Source organism: Silurus meridionalis, chromosome 2 (assembly GCF_014805685.1).
Source record: "Silurus meridionalis isolate SWU-2019-XX chromosome 2, ASM1480568v1, whole genome shotgun sequence".
Taxonomy (NCBI): Eukaryota; Metazoa; Chordata; class Actinopteri; order Siluriformes; family Siluridae; genus Silurus; species Silurus meridionalis.
The window spans coordinates 9,292,406-9,305,652 of record NC_060885.1 but is presented as its reverse complement, the minus strand read 5'-3'; the positions used below and the strand labels follow the sequence as shown (position 1 = coordinate 9,305,652).

Genomic DNA, 13,247 nt, shown 5'->3' with positions numbered 1-13,247 from the left:
TGCAGAGTTAATGGTAATTGGGTTTATTGTAGCTTTACAATCTACAATGTGCACTAAACCATGCAGTACAACAAGGTAAAACATCTTGTGTGTTACGGCCTTATGTTATGTTCAATGATGGAATGCACAATCACCCCCTCTGCCTCAACCTCGCCTCAGCCTCGCTTTGCCACACCTGAGAGTTTTCAGCAGTGTCTAAAGAGAGATTTCAACTCCGTAGCCAACTCTGGCCCAGTCCACAGCACTTACACAGCTGCAGTGCCAATGGGCACCATCACTTCTAATTTCACACCAGGGATCCAAAACACTGCATAAAGCCAAGCTTAGGCACAATCAAGCACTGAAGGCTAAGAAGCCCTTACATCCGAACTCATCAACCTTTCCGAAGCATTTAATTTGGCTTTTCCATATTCCTTGGGAATAAAGCTGAACTACAATTGGCAATTTTCAGAAACATTCAAATGGCCAAAACATAAAAACTAATAAAAACATCAAACATACATAAAAAAAAGTAAGAGGGAAAAAAATTAAGTAGTGGCAGCATAAACACACAAGTGTACTATCACCCTGCATTAGCTTGCCTCATTGCCTTTTATTCCTTACATCAGCCACACAAATGATCAAATGAGGAGTCTCTGCAATAAAATGGGGGGAAAAAATGAATAAATATTAATAAGTATCTCAAATTAAAGAAGAACAAATCTGTAAAACACTTCAAGAAGATTCAAATAAAACTATACATAAACAAACTTATTGATACACTGTATATCTATTAGGGGTTTAAAGGTACATTTATTCACACCAATGTTTTTCGGTACAGAGCTTTCGGTTCTGTGCACATGTGCGGAACATAGTTAAAATCTGAGTTCCTCTAGAACGTTTCAAGTGGTGGACCGCAAGTTTGTGTCTCCGCCTTGCACTTTAAACGCATTTTATTTGATTATTATTATTAAACTTAAAAATGTACACAACAATGCCAGGGGTATAAAAAGAAAGTGTTAGTGTCACTGTGGCTACTCACTCCGTCCTGCAAATAAGTTTTGTTTTGCGCATGCAGGAAAATGCTAAAGAATCTACTGCAGTAGCATTAGCCGCTAACCGGAAAGTGGCTAGCAGGTAATGTTAGCGCTGTGGATTCTTTAGCGTTTTCTGTCCAGCTTCAAGAATTACTCTTAAAAAGGAGGAAATCCTGACAATTCCGCATTGTATTGTATTGGGAGTAAATAAATGAAGATGGAAGGAATAAAAACATTTGTTAAAGAATGCTGAAATAAGAACAGAAGTTTCATTTTTTCTAGATTTAATTCTATTAAAGGGACCATAGTGATCCTGGATAAATGATTTATAATGAGGCAGAAGAATTCATGGATAATCTAAGCTTTTTACATTATGGGGACTTTGGCTGGTCTCGATAAACAAAAATAAACAAGCATTTTCTGAGAAAAAATATAGAAAGGTTATAGTTGGAGTTAGAGCTAGACCAAGCATAGGATAAATACACTGCATTAACAGTGATGTTGGTGGACGATTTCATATTTGTGTATTTGTATATGTTCTAGGTGTGTTATTAACTGTTTCTCACACTTTCATACTTATTATTTATGAATGTGCACTACTGTATCATGATCCTATTAAGTGTAGTTTGAAAAACTGTTTTATGACTATTGTGTGTAACGGGAATATCTGTTGGTGTATAAGCTTACAAATTTTGTAATCTTTAGTAATAATAGAACAAGCTGAAAGTTGTATATTTTCTATTTAGTCCCGGTCTGTCAGTTTTCTATGTTTTTACCTCATTCAGCTTAGACTGTTTAATCAGTGATATGTACTTAAGAAGCTGCACTTTTATTTGTTTAGGTGTTTAAAGGAAAATTTATAGCCATCCAGTTACCAGGAAGCAGAAACTAATATTGCATTAGAAAGTGAGTTAAAATTCAAGCCCCCGGTATTGCCAAGCTGCCACTCTTGGGACCCTTGAGTAAGGTCCTTAACCCTCTGTGCTCCAGGCACACTGTATCATGGCTGACCCTGCACTCTGACCCCAGCTTCCTAACATTGCTGGGATAAGCAAAGAAATAACAATTTACATGTGGGTTTATTGAAGTATAATAAAAAAATTAAATTTAAGCTGTCTTTTGTCACAAGTGTGTGTGTGTGTGTGTGTGTGTGTGTGTGAGAGAGAGAGAACAAGAGAGAATGGGGAGAATAGCAATACATTCCTTTGGTCTGATAGTAAGTGAAGCTATTTGATTTTTTTTTTTTAGATCTCAGTGCTCATGCTTCCTCGGTTGAGGAGAGGATTACACAGGAAGCCAGTGAACTGGAGAAGCGCCTCAGCATGCTGTCAGTGTGCAGCCGACAGAGCAGCACAGGTAACCCCCCAATACAATTATACAGTACAGTATCATCATATACTGTACATTTCATGATCATGTAAATTTATACAGCAAGCCCAAGTTCTGGATACTTGGATTATGTTCAAAAAGCTGCACTGAGTGTATGTGATTTTTTAATTTTATTTTAGCAAAAGAGGTCCTTAGTTTTAAAGTGATCCTTAACAAGTTTTATAAGAGAATAAATATGTAATAATATTGACAAAATATACCTATCTTGTCACTATTTAAAAAAAGTTCTCTGTACTGGTCACATGTACATTACAACACAGTGAAATACTTTCTTTGGACATCCCAGTAATGTTAGGAAGCAGTGATCAGAGCACAGGGTCACAAAGAGTTAAGGGTCTTTTTCAAGGGCCCAAGAATGGCAGCTTTGCAATACCGGGCCCAAACGATCTACTGTAAATGTAATACAGTTTGAGACTTCAGTAAGTTTGATACAGAATGAATTGATCTGGCAGCCCTGATACATATTTTCATCGCAGGTTTGCATGTGATTCTTTAGAATCTCTTTTCTAATTGGTCAGCCTCCCACTCCACAGGAGATGCCCGCAGTATCTCAAGCTCCTCCTCTGATACCAGCCACTCAGATGCCAGTTTGAGCAGTCGCTTAGCAACATGGGCTGAACCAGTTCGATACCCCACTCCCATAGAACCCTCTGTGTCAGTGTCAGGAGCAATGGGTTCAAGGCCATCAAGTGAGGAGCATCATGAAGGATTACTTCGCCCACCAACTAAACCGCCATGCCCCAGAGGATTACAAGAGGCCGGGCGTCAGAGCTCGACTGACAGCGGCATCGCTACAGGAAGCCATTCGTCTTACTCCGGAAGCTTCTCTTCCTACACAGGCAGCTTAGATACAGCACAGGGTGAGATTGAGGAGTTCGGCTCGGTGATGAGCCTCACACTGAACACAAATTCCAGCACAAACCTGACTGCAAACCCCAACACTCCAACTTCCACTTCTAACACAAACCCCAGACTTCCTCCACAATTCCAAACAGCCAGCATATTAGCAAGCCCTGATCCTTTATCACCAGGGTACAGACTATGTGTTTGCCCCATCGCTGGGGTATCTGAGGTACAGGAGTTGGAGTACCAGGTACCCACTCAGCTCCTGCAGCACTACGACACCCCTCGCAGATTTATTCAGCCACACCCTTCCACCTCCTCAACCCAGAAGCCAGAGTGTGGTCTATCAGAGCCACTGGGAAGCACTGTTTCTTCCAAACTGACTGCAGCTGCGAGTGTGAGCGGTGATGGATTTCTACCCCCCGGAGGATTGACCATGCAACGACACGTTCTCTGTCCTGTCTGTGGAGGAATCAAGGTAGTGTTTGATTTCTCACTTTTACTTCATCCTGTCTGCACGTTAAGTACAACTGTAAGTCTTTATGAGAATAGAGAAACCAAAGCCAGTCCTGGATGCAGCCCAATTGATCAGAATCAGCACCATACCAAAACTTCAGTTTAAATTCCTGTTTTAGATGCAAGTGGAATCACAAACTACATTTAAACAATGACTTCAAAATGATGCACTTTTGATAAGTACTTCTTAGTAACATAATACATTAAGCATTGACTGTTTGTGGCAATAAAATTCCACATTCCTTTTTTTTTATAAAATGTAATATGATTTACCATATAATTAATGCAAAATGCCCAACCCTCAACTAACAAACAAAAAATAAATATAAAAGAATAGATGTCTATATCTAGCTTTTATGTAGAAAAAACTTGGATCTGGCATGATCTTTGGCAACTTTCAAATATTTTGCAAACATAATATGATTAATGAAGATGGGGTTTTTTACTATGCGACTTTGTGATTTGTATATATTATATCCAGAAATTGTTTTGCTAAAATAACTGTTCATGCTCCAGGCTTTTTAATGAATTCCCTCTAAGTATTATTAGATATTGATTAGTTTATTTTTCCATTCAATCTCTTGCTTGTTCTCCTTCCAAATTGCACTTTGCAGAGTGAGGGGGGATGGGAAATGTTTCTTTGTACAAACTTTTAAGGCTTTACTGTTACACTTTTATATAAAATGTAAAAGAGTTGCACTCTTTTATCGCAACTGCTTTTACCTCTGTGACAGCCCTTCAGGAGGTTTCACCAAACAAAATTTAAACAAGGTTGTCATCTTGGGGGGTTTTTTGCCGGCTTTTGTGATTTGTGCTCACGTTAATTAGCATCAGAAATGACCTTGTGTTTCACAAACAGCACTCCAGGTGTTAGATTATGCTGAGAGAAACGTTCACTGGCTCCTGCTTGGTTAGAATGTGCTGAAAATGTACAAACAACTGGCCCACTGTGGATACATTTGAACACACTGTATTAGCAAAAAGATACTGAACTATGTTTTTTTTCACCTCTTCATACTTTTTTTTTTAACCTGCTTAATCGAGATAAAAACGTGAATAGTATTGACTTTCCATGTTTTCTGGATTTTCCTCCTGTAAGGCTTTTCATTTGTTCTGCTTGAACCAGCAAGCATGTAAGCAGTTCAGTATCAGATGATCAGAATAATACCAGTGCTGCTATATCCAATAAATCAAGGCTAGCAGAATCGAGCAGATTAGCATTTATGATATTATTTTACAGGCATTTTTGACAAAAGCATGCTGAATAGCATAGCTAATTACACAACTTAGCAACTTACATATGTTAAATTGGTGACTCGTTTTTTCAGGTCAGTATGCTAACTAGCTAAATATCATTAAACATTGTCACTCCCTCCAATTTATAGGGTATAAAACAAGAAGTTGTGCAGTTAATGAAAAATAATGAATGATGTAAATCATCTACGGCGTCATGCTGTTTTTCCGTTGACACCAGTGTTCTATTCTTCTTAGTATTTTCCAACATTTTATTTTTTGTTATTCAAATTCATGAATGCATCATGCTTTCTGACTTTTTTATATTTTATTTGATATTCATTTTTTTTTTATATTATTATTATATTTATATTATTAAATTGGCTCACTTGTTACTCTTTCTTAAACTTAAGAAAAACACATGCAGTCCCTATTTTGTTTCTTTTTTATATACTTATAATGAACAAAAGTATTGGGAAACATGATTTTTGTAGGCATATGTGGTCCTTCCCAAATTGTTGCCACAAAGCTATTGGTGTAGAATTATAAATGTTGGGGTTCAAGCTCCATTATCACCATGCTGCCACTTTTGGGCCCTTGAGCAAGGCCCTTAACTCTCTGTGCTCCAGAGGCGGTGTTTAAGGGCTGACCCTAGGCTTTGACCCCAGCTTCTTAACATCACTAGGTTATGCAAAGAAAGAATTTAATTGTGCTGTAAAGTACATATACAAGTATAAAGCATCTTTACCTTCAATAACCTCTAATCTTTTAGAAAGATTTTTCTGTAGATTTTGGAGTGTGCTTGTGGAGATTGGTGCTCATTCAGCCACAGGGGCTTTAGTAAACTAAGGCAATAATGTAGTGTGAGCAGATCTGAAGTGTAGTGAGTGTTCCAATTTATCCCAAATATTCTGTTTACCTCTGGAGGGCCCCACGCTCATGCCCTCAGGTGTAGCTATAGAAGAGCTGCTCAGTTCAGGTCTTGTTTTTTTTGATAGAGTAATGCAGTTATATACAGTTATACCCAATAACAGCCTAAAGCCAATAAAATGAGTTTTATTTCTGGAGAAATATGAAGCAAATATATAATGCTACCACATCCTATACAAAATAAGACACTCTATATAAATGTGTATCTCTAAGTTTGTGGTAACAATCTGGGAAGAAACACATATAGGTGAAAAAAATCATGTAAAATGTCATATGACACAATACGATAAAAAAATCATAAATTAATAATAAATTAAACACTAAAATAAATAAATGGAATGAAATTACAATTTAATTTAAAACAGTCTTTCGGAAAGCATAAATGCCTCTGCCATGAAAACGTTCCTTCAAGGGAATCCACAAATGTTAAAACTAAGGCTGTCAAAATGAGCTCGTTAATAATGCGTTAACGCAAATTTATTTTACCCGCACTCATTTTAATAATGTGCGATTAATGCAGCGCGTATTTCTGTTTGACTATTTTTATAAAAAATATTAATAAATGAATATAAAAGAGGTGTCATTTCTTTACTCAGATAAACACTATCATTATAATGATAATTTTTAATCACTAAACATTTGTTTTACTAATGCGCCAATTCTAGAATCAAGCACCAAAAATTGGCAATAAGCACACATCCGGCAATTAAAACCGTCCTCCTGGAAACATAGCAAAAGTTTCATTTGTTGTTCTGATTGTTTACATTATTTAAAACACCATCATTCATTTAAAACATTTACAAGAACATTTTGTCTTCATGTTCTTTGTTGAGGATTGTTTCACTAATAATAAACATACATTTGAATAAAGCATCCATGGATATTTCATGTCCATGTTGATTAGAGTATTACAAACTAGTGAAAAGTATTAATCTCAGGTACATTTACAACAGATCAAAAATGTGCAATTAAGTTGTGATTAATCATGAATTAACTCATGATGATGAGCAATTAATCACGATTAAATATTTGAATCGATTGACAGCCCTAGTTAAAACATATCCTGATAGTCTGAGTGATTATCATAAAAAAAATTCATGCAAATTTTTAGTTTTGGAGCATAAATTCAATCGCTTATTTACAAGTACAGGTAAATAAACTTGTACTAAAAATGTAAAAATAAAATGGCATTAAAACAAACCTGCTTCTCGCTGATGTCAGAGCTGCTACTATAAAAAAAATTATCATCAACACCTTCTGACTAATCAGAAGTGATAATTTTGCAGTGAAGTGAAGTGATCTACACATATTATGCACATTGAATTGCTTTTCTTACTCCCACACACAACTGGAAATGTGCTCTCGCATGTATTTTAATGAGAGAACATTCAAATCCTATGATGTAATCCTCTGATGCTATGATGTTACCCCCTGCAGATGGCGATGCCTATTCCATACACACGTTCCTCTCATGTCCCTGCTGCACTAGGTAAGGTTTTTCATTATCTTATTTCAGCAGAAATAGAATGTCTTTTTTTTAACTGGCTGTTATTGGGTAAAATTGTCTATAACTGCATTACTATTTTAGAAAAAACAAGTCCTGAACTGAGCAGCACTGCTACAGCTCCACCTGAGGGCATAAGTGTGGGGCCCTTCACAGAGGTAAACCATATTTGGATCATTCAGTTTGTTTTGGTTGAAACTAACAAGAATTTTAGATGATCTGAGTAGAAACGTGAGCATGAATGAGTTAATTTTTGGTGTTAAAATAATCAAAATAATCAAATATAAATACTTGTGTTAAGGCTTTATTTTAGAGCTTGTGTTAAAACATATGCATGTGCAGTTTGTTCTTGATATTAGATAGGAGGGCTGTCTGATATCTCTCAATGTCTAGACTGTAAGGCTGAACTATTCATTATACCACGAAGTCTTGTTGGTGTAACAATAAGAATAAGGAAATTATTACATGCATGCACAAAGACAAAGTGGCAGCTGCATCAAGATTTTCCAAGTGTTTGAAGTCAGTAAATCTCTACTGCCATGTTTTTTCTCTGAATACCAGCCCAGAAGTATCAGCACTTTTGTGTTATGCGCTAAACCTAAACGGTTCTATAACATTTAGAGACATTTTGAAACAATCAATAATCCACAATGTTTGCATTCATTACATTCCTGACAGTATTGTATTATTGACACGTGCACTTTCACGATCAGCGCTCTGGAAAAAATCAGCGCAAATGATATCAGCTCAAATACAGGGAGTGCAGAATTATTAGGCAAATGAGTATTTTGACCACATCATCCTCGTTATGCATGTTGTCTTACTCCAAGCTGTATAGGCTGGAAAGCCTACTACCAATTAAGCATATTAGGTGATGTGCATCTCTGTAATGAGAAGGGGTGTGGTCTAATGACATCAACACCCTATATCAGGTGTGCATAATTATTAGGCAACTTCCTTTCCTTTGGCAAAATGGGTCAAAAGAAGGACTTGACAGGCTCAGAAAAGTCAAAAATAGTGAGATATATTGCAGAGGATGCAGCAGTCTTAAAATAGCCAAGCTTCTGAGCGTGATCATCGAACAATCAAGCGTTTCATTCAAAATAGTCAACAGGGTCGCAAGAAGCGTGTGGAAAACCAAGGCGCAAAATAACTGCCCGTGAACTGAGAAAAGTCAAGCGTGCAGCTGCCAAGATGCCACTTGCCACCAGTTTGGCCATATTTCAGAGCTGCAACATCACTGGGTGCCCAAAAGCACAAGGTGTGCAATACTCAGAGACATGGCCAAGGTAAGAAAGGCAGAAAGTCGACCACCACTGAACAAGACACACAAGCTGAAAGCGTCAAGACTGGGCCAAGAAATATCTCAAGACTGATTTTTCTAAGGTTTTATGGACTGATGAAATGAGAGTGAGTCTTGATGGGCCAGATGGATGGGCCCGTGGCTGGATTGGTAAAGGGCAGAGAGCTCCAGTCCGACTCAGGCGCCAGCAAGGTGGAGGTGGAGTACTGGTTTGGGCTGGTATCATCAAAGATGAGCTTGTGGGGCCTTTTCGGGTTGAGGATGGAGTCAAGCTGAACTCCCAGTCCTACTGCCAGTTTCTGGAAGACACCTTCTTCAAGCAGTGGTACAGGAAGAAGTCTGCATCCTTCAAGAAAAACATGATTTTCATGCAGGACAATGCTCCATCACACACGTCCAAGTACTCCACAGCGTGGCCGGCAAGAAAGGGTATAAAAGAAGAAAATCTAATGATATGGCCTCCTTGTTCACCTGATCTGAACCCCATTGAGAACCTGTGGTCCATCATCAAATGTGCGATTTACAAGGAGGAAAACAGTACACCTCTCTGAACAGTGTCTGGGAGGCTGTGGTTGCTGCTGCACGCAATGTTGATGGTGAACAGATCAAAACACTGACAGAATCCATGGATGGCAGGCTTTTGAGTGTCCTTGCAAAGAAAGGTGGCTATATTGGTCACTGATTTGTTTTTGTTTGGTTTTGAATGTCAGAAATGTATATTTGTGAATGTTGAGATGTTATATTGGTTTCACTGGTAAAAATAAATAATTGAAATGGGTATGAATTTGTTTTTGTTGTTGCCTAATAATTATGCACAGTAATAGTCACCTGCACACACAGATATCCCCTAAAATAGCTAAAACTAAAACTACTTCCAAAAATATTCAGCTTTGATATTAATGAGTTTTTTGTGTTCATTGAGAACATGGTTGTTGTTCAAATTAAATCCTCAAATAAAATTAATCCTCAAAAATACAACTTGCCTAATAATTCTGCACTCCCTGTATATGGAGTGTCTCTAGAAATCTCTGGAACGAAAACGGCTCCAGCCTTGCGTCTTCACATTACTCTGTGTCTTTCTCTTAAGACCATAAGTAGCACTATTGCACTCATTTTTTTTTAACACAACAATCCCAAATAATTTTGGTGATTGACCTTTGTTGAGAATCTGATGCTAATTAAAAAGTATTTTATTGTAGGATCAAGGAAATCTGTGCAAGAGGCTTAAAAGCAACATTTATCACAATATAAGGCATAAGGGTTGGTGTTAGACACTTTATTATAACCCAAGCATGTGATTTATCTTCACAGGCCGAGCAGTTCAGCCGATACGAGCTGTTAAGCGGCCAAGTACAGCAGAAGTGCTTTCTGGAGACCGAGGGTGAGTTTGTAGTTCCACAGAGTTTGCAATGTCTTCTGCTCTTTGAGAAGTATGACTGGAATGACAGCCCTGTAATTTCCTCTCATCAGGACGTTCATCAGCAGTGCCCACATCTCCCATGATCTCTCTAAGGCTTTTCAGACACTCATCCTTGTCTGGTAAGTCTCACGACCTGCCTAGTCGTTTGAGAACTTCGGTTTGTTAATAGAACAAAAGGTCAGCTTTGACAGATCATTAACTGGAGTGTGGGTTTGCTTAAGGGAGACTTGGTTGTTATAGGCGCTCGGGTGAGATGTAAATGTCTGACTGTGGTGTATTCTGTCTGTTAGATCCCACAGGCCGTTTTGAGAGTGTGGCTTTTCCCATGAAACCATTCAGAAGAACAGAATTCACTTGACTGTGTGTTCAGTACTTTTAAGTGGTGATCAGTAGAGGACTGCTTTCTAATATATATTTTTAATTTATTTTTTGATCTTGTGTTACCATGAGGACAGTTCTAGACAGTTCTAGACAGTTTCAGTATCATTTTAATGAGAACAGTAATGACGATATAATGGAGATGTCGATTCAAAAGTCGGACACAAAGACCCTGAATGCAACGCAGGCGGTCTTAAATGATGCGGTTCTTCTGAGTTGCGCAGAGACTCTGCTTGGCTGGAAGTTCGGATTGAGCATGACAGTAGTGACAGTGGTTTTATGCTGTTGACTGATGCTTTGAATGTCGATCACTGTGTAGAATGAGTGTACAGATGAGGTGAGAAAGTTAAACAGATTAAAGGATTAAAGCACTGCTGCATCATTCCCTTTGGGTAGAAGTTAAGCGAGGACTAAATTCAACTGGCAAGGTATTAACAGGTATAACAACATTGTGGCTAATGAAAAAAAGACCATAATAAACTGAAATAAGAAAAAAGATCAGATGTTTTGTTATACATATTAACAGATGTGTCATTCAGAATGGATACAGATGCACTATCTATTCGGCTTACCATGTGACAGCAGCACAATGCAAAAAATCATGCAGGTCAAAAGCTTCAGTTAATGTTTACATCTAAGAACAAAACATGGGAAAAGCGTGATCTCTGTGACTTTCCCAATCACGTGGTTGGTTGTGCCAGAGGGGTTCTTCTGAATATTTTATGAATTGCATATCTCCTGTGTATTTCACATAGTGGTGAGACAAACAAAAAAAATACAAGGACATTTGTTCAGGGAAATAGTCCAGAGGATTTTTCCTAGTCTTTAACTCTCTAGTTTCTCAGTCCGTACCCATTATTGCTTCCGAATCCTGGCTGATAGTAGTGATAGCTGTGTTTGTAGTTCAACCTTTTAAATACTTTTTTTATTGTACAGATTTTATTGTATCACATTGTTTATAGAATTCAAATGCATTAAACGTATATTAAATATTGTATTGTATTGCTGCATAGTTTAGGTATTCGCTCAAAGCCAGTCATTGTGTGTGTTTTGTATCAGGGAGATCATCAGCTCTGTCAGGAGACTCAGGGTCTACAGTCACAGATCGACTTCAGGGGGAATCGGTGAATTACGTCAACATCCCTGTTAGTCCTATGTCTAAACGACAGTTAAACTACATGGAGCTGGACCTGCTAGATGTACAGGAGACTGGCCACACCATCAGAGGTGAGCTGGACAATATCACAATATAATACACAGTTAATTCACAAGTATATTCAATATGCCAGTAGTGATTAAAAGCTTCTAAATAGTTGATAGTGTGGTACAGAACCTGTCTAGTGTTGTACAGGATACTTGAAACCTTGGAAAGAAATGTTTTCCAAGGTTCATCATGCAGCTTTTTTTTTTTTAATCATATCCATCCATCCATCCATTACAGGGCATGCCACACTCCAACCTCCTGAACTGTTACCATGTTCTGGCAGTGTCGGGCCATCAGGGCCAGAAAGGCCTCCTCAGCTGGCCTAAACTAATTAGAATCACTGATTTATGTTTTAATATCTCTTTGTCCATGAATATGCATTAAATTATTCCCAGCAGTCCATTCTCTTCATTCCATAGGTGCCAGCGCAACCGTCTCTTTACGTTGAGTTTCTATCCAATCAGATTGCAGCAGTCACATCACGTGTTGCCAGGGTCAAGGTATCTGTCAGGCAGGACACCACTAAAAGCCTAGGTGTCAAACGCACGGCCTGCCACCGTGTTACAGTTACTGCAGGACTGCTTTTCCTGATATTGAGTTTATGCAGTGTTTCGCAAAAGATATTACTATACACACTTGCAAAGCTTAAAGGTGTGTAGCTAAATTTGCAGCCTCGATTCTACTAAGGATTGACCCAGGGGCTAATTACTCCTAAAATCAAAAATAGATAAAATCTCATAGTTTAAATAGGATACATTGTGTAAATTAAACCTTAAAAATCCCAATTAATCTTTTTCAGGTCCAGGTGGTTAGTGTGGAAAAGGTCATGAGGGTGAAGGTTCTATAGATCTTGCAGTTAAGGCTGGAACACTGTGTGAAAAGTTCAAAATGTGTTAACTATCCAGCTCGGGGAAAATATCATCAATGCTTAGATTTTATTTTCTCCATCTATTTAAAACATAACTGCTGTAATTGGTTTAGGAATATTGGAATATTTCATATAATAGAGCCTTAGACTGGGTTTATCCGGCTGTAGTTTAGTAAAATATTTTTAATTCCGTTGTTTCCCCTCGATATTTGTTAAGTACACAAAAAAAAAAAGAGAAAAAACCCAAATGTGCACACCATGAGAGTTTTAAGAAGACAAGAATTATGATTTTCTTGAATGTCAATTGGTGAAACCAGTTTTTCAAACAAAGCTTTCATTGACGGCGTATTTTTCCGAACCAATCAATTATTTCAGGTGCTTTCTAGTTCTTTCGACAATCATCCTGCTTAAATTGTTGGCTGAATAAAAAAAATAAAAAAAGTGGTTTCCCCACTGTATGGATGAAAGCACCTGTTCCTTTCTTTCCTCTTCCAGCACTGAGTGGTATTAACAGTATGTTTTCTTTTCCCCACTTTGTCTGATATACTTTTTTGGCGTATTTCTTGCTGTGACCCGCTGCTCTCCTGTGTTTTAGCACCATTATCTATGACCTGAGTTTCTCCATTCACCACATTTTCAACAC

The 13,247-nt window shown here is 37.8% G+C and overlaps 1 protein-coding gene across 2 annotated transcripts in view; it reads left to right on the top strand.

Moving 5' to 3' along the window:
• The window catches only part of dok7b (docking protein 7b), a 45,160-nt gene that overhangs the window by 28,304 nt on the left and 3,609 nt on the right, over positions 1-13,247 (top strand). The window contains exons 6-12 of one of the 2 annotated variants that reach the window (XM_046872651.1): positions 2,265-2,372; positions 2,939-3,726; positions 7,365-7,416; positions 7,516-7,589; positions 10,046-10,115; positions 10,205-10,273; positions 11,592-11,759. In XM_046872651.1, the coding sequence (XP_046728607.1) occupies positions 2,265-2,372; positions 2,939-3,726; positions 7,365-7,416; positions 7,516-7,589; positions 10,046-10,115; positions 10,205-10,273; positions 11,592-11,759 (1,329 nt within the window). Of the gene's footprint in view, positions 1-2,264; positions 2,373-2,923; positions 3,727-7,364; positions 7,417-7,515; positions 7,590-10,045; positions 10,116-10,204; positions 10,274-11,591; positions 11,760-13,247 lie in introns of both variants that reach the window. The other variant, XM_046872642.1, reaches the window with a different exon arrangement.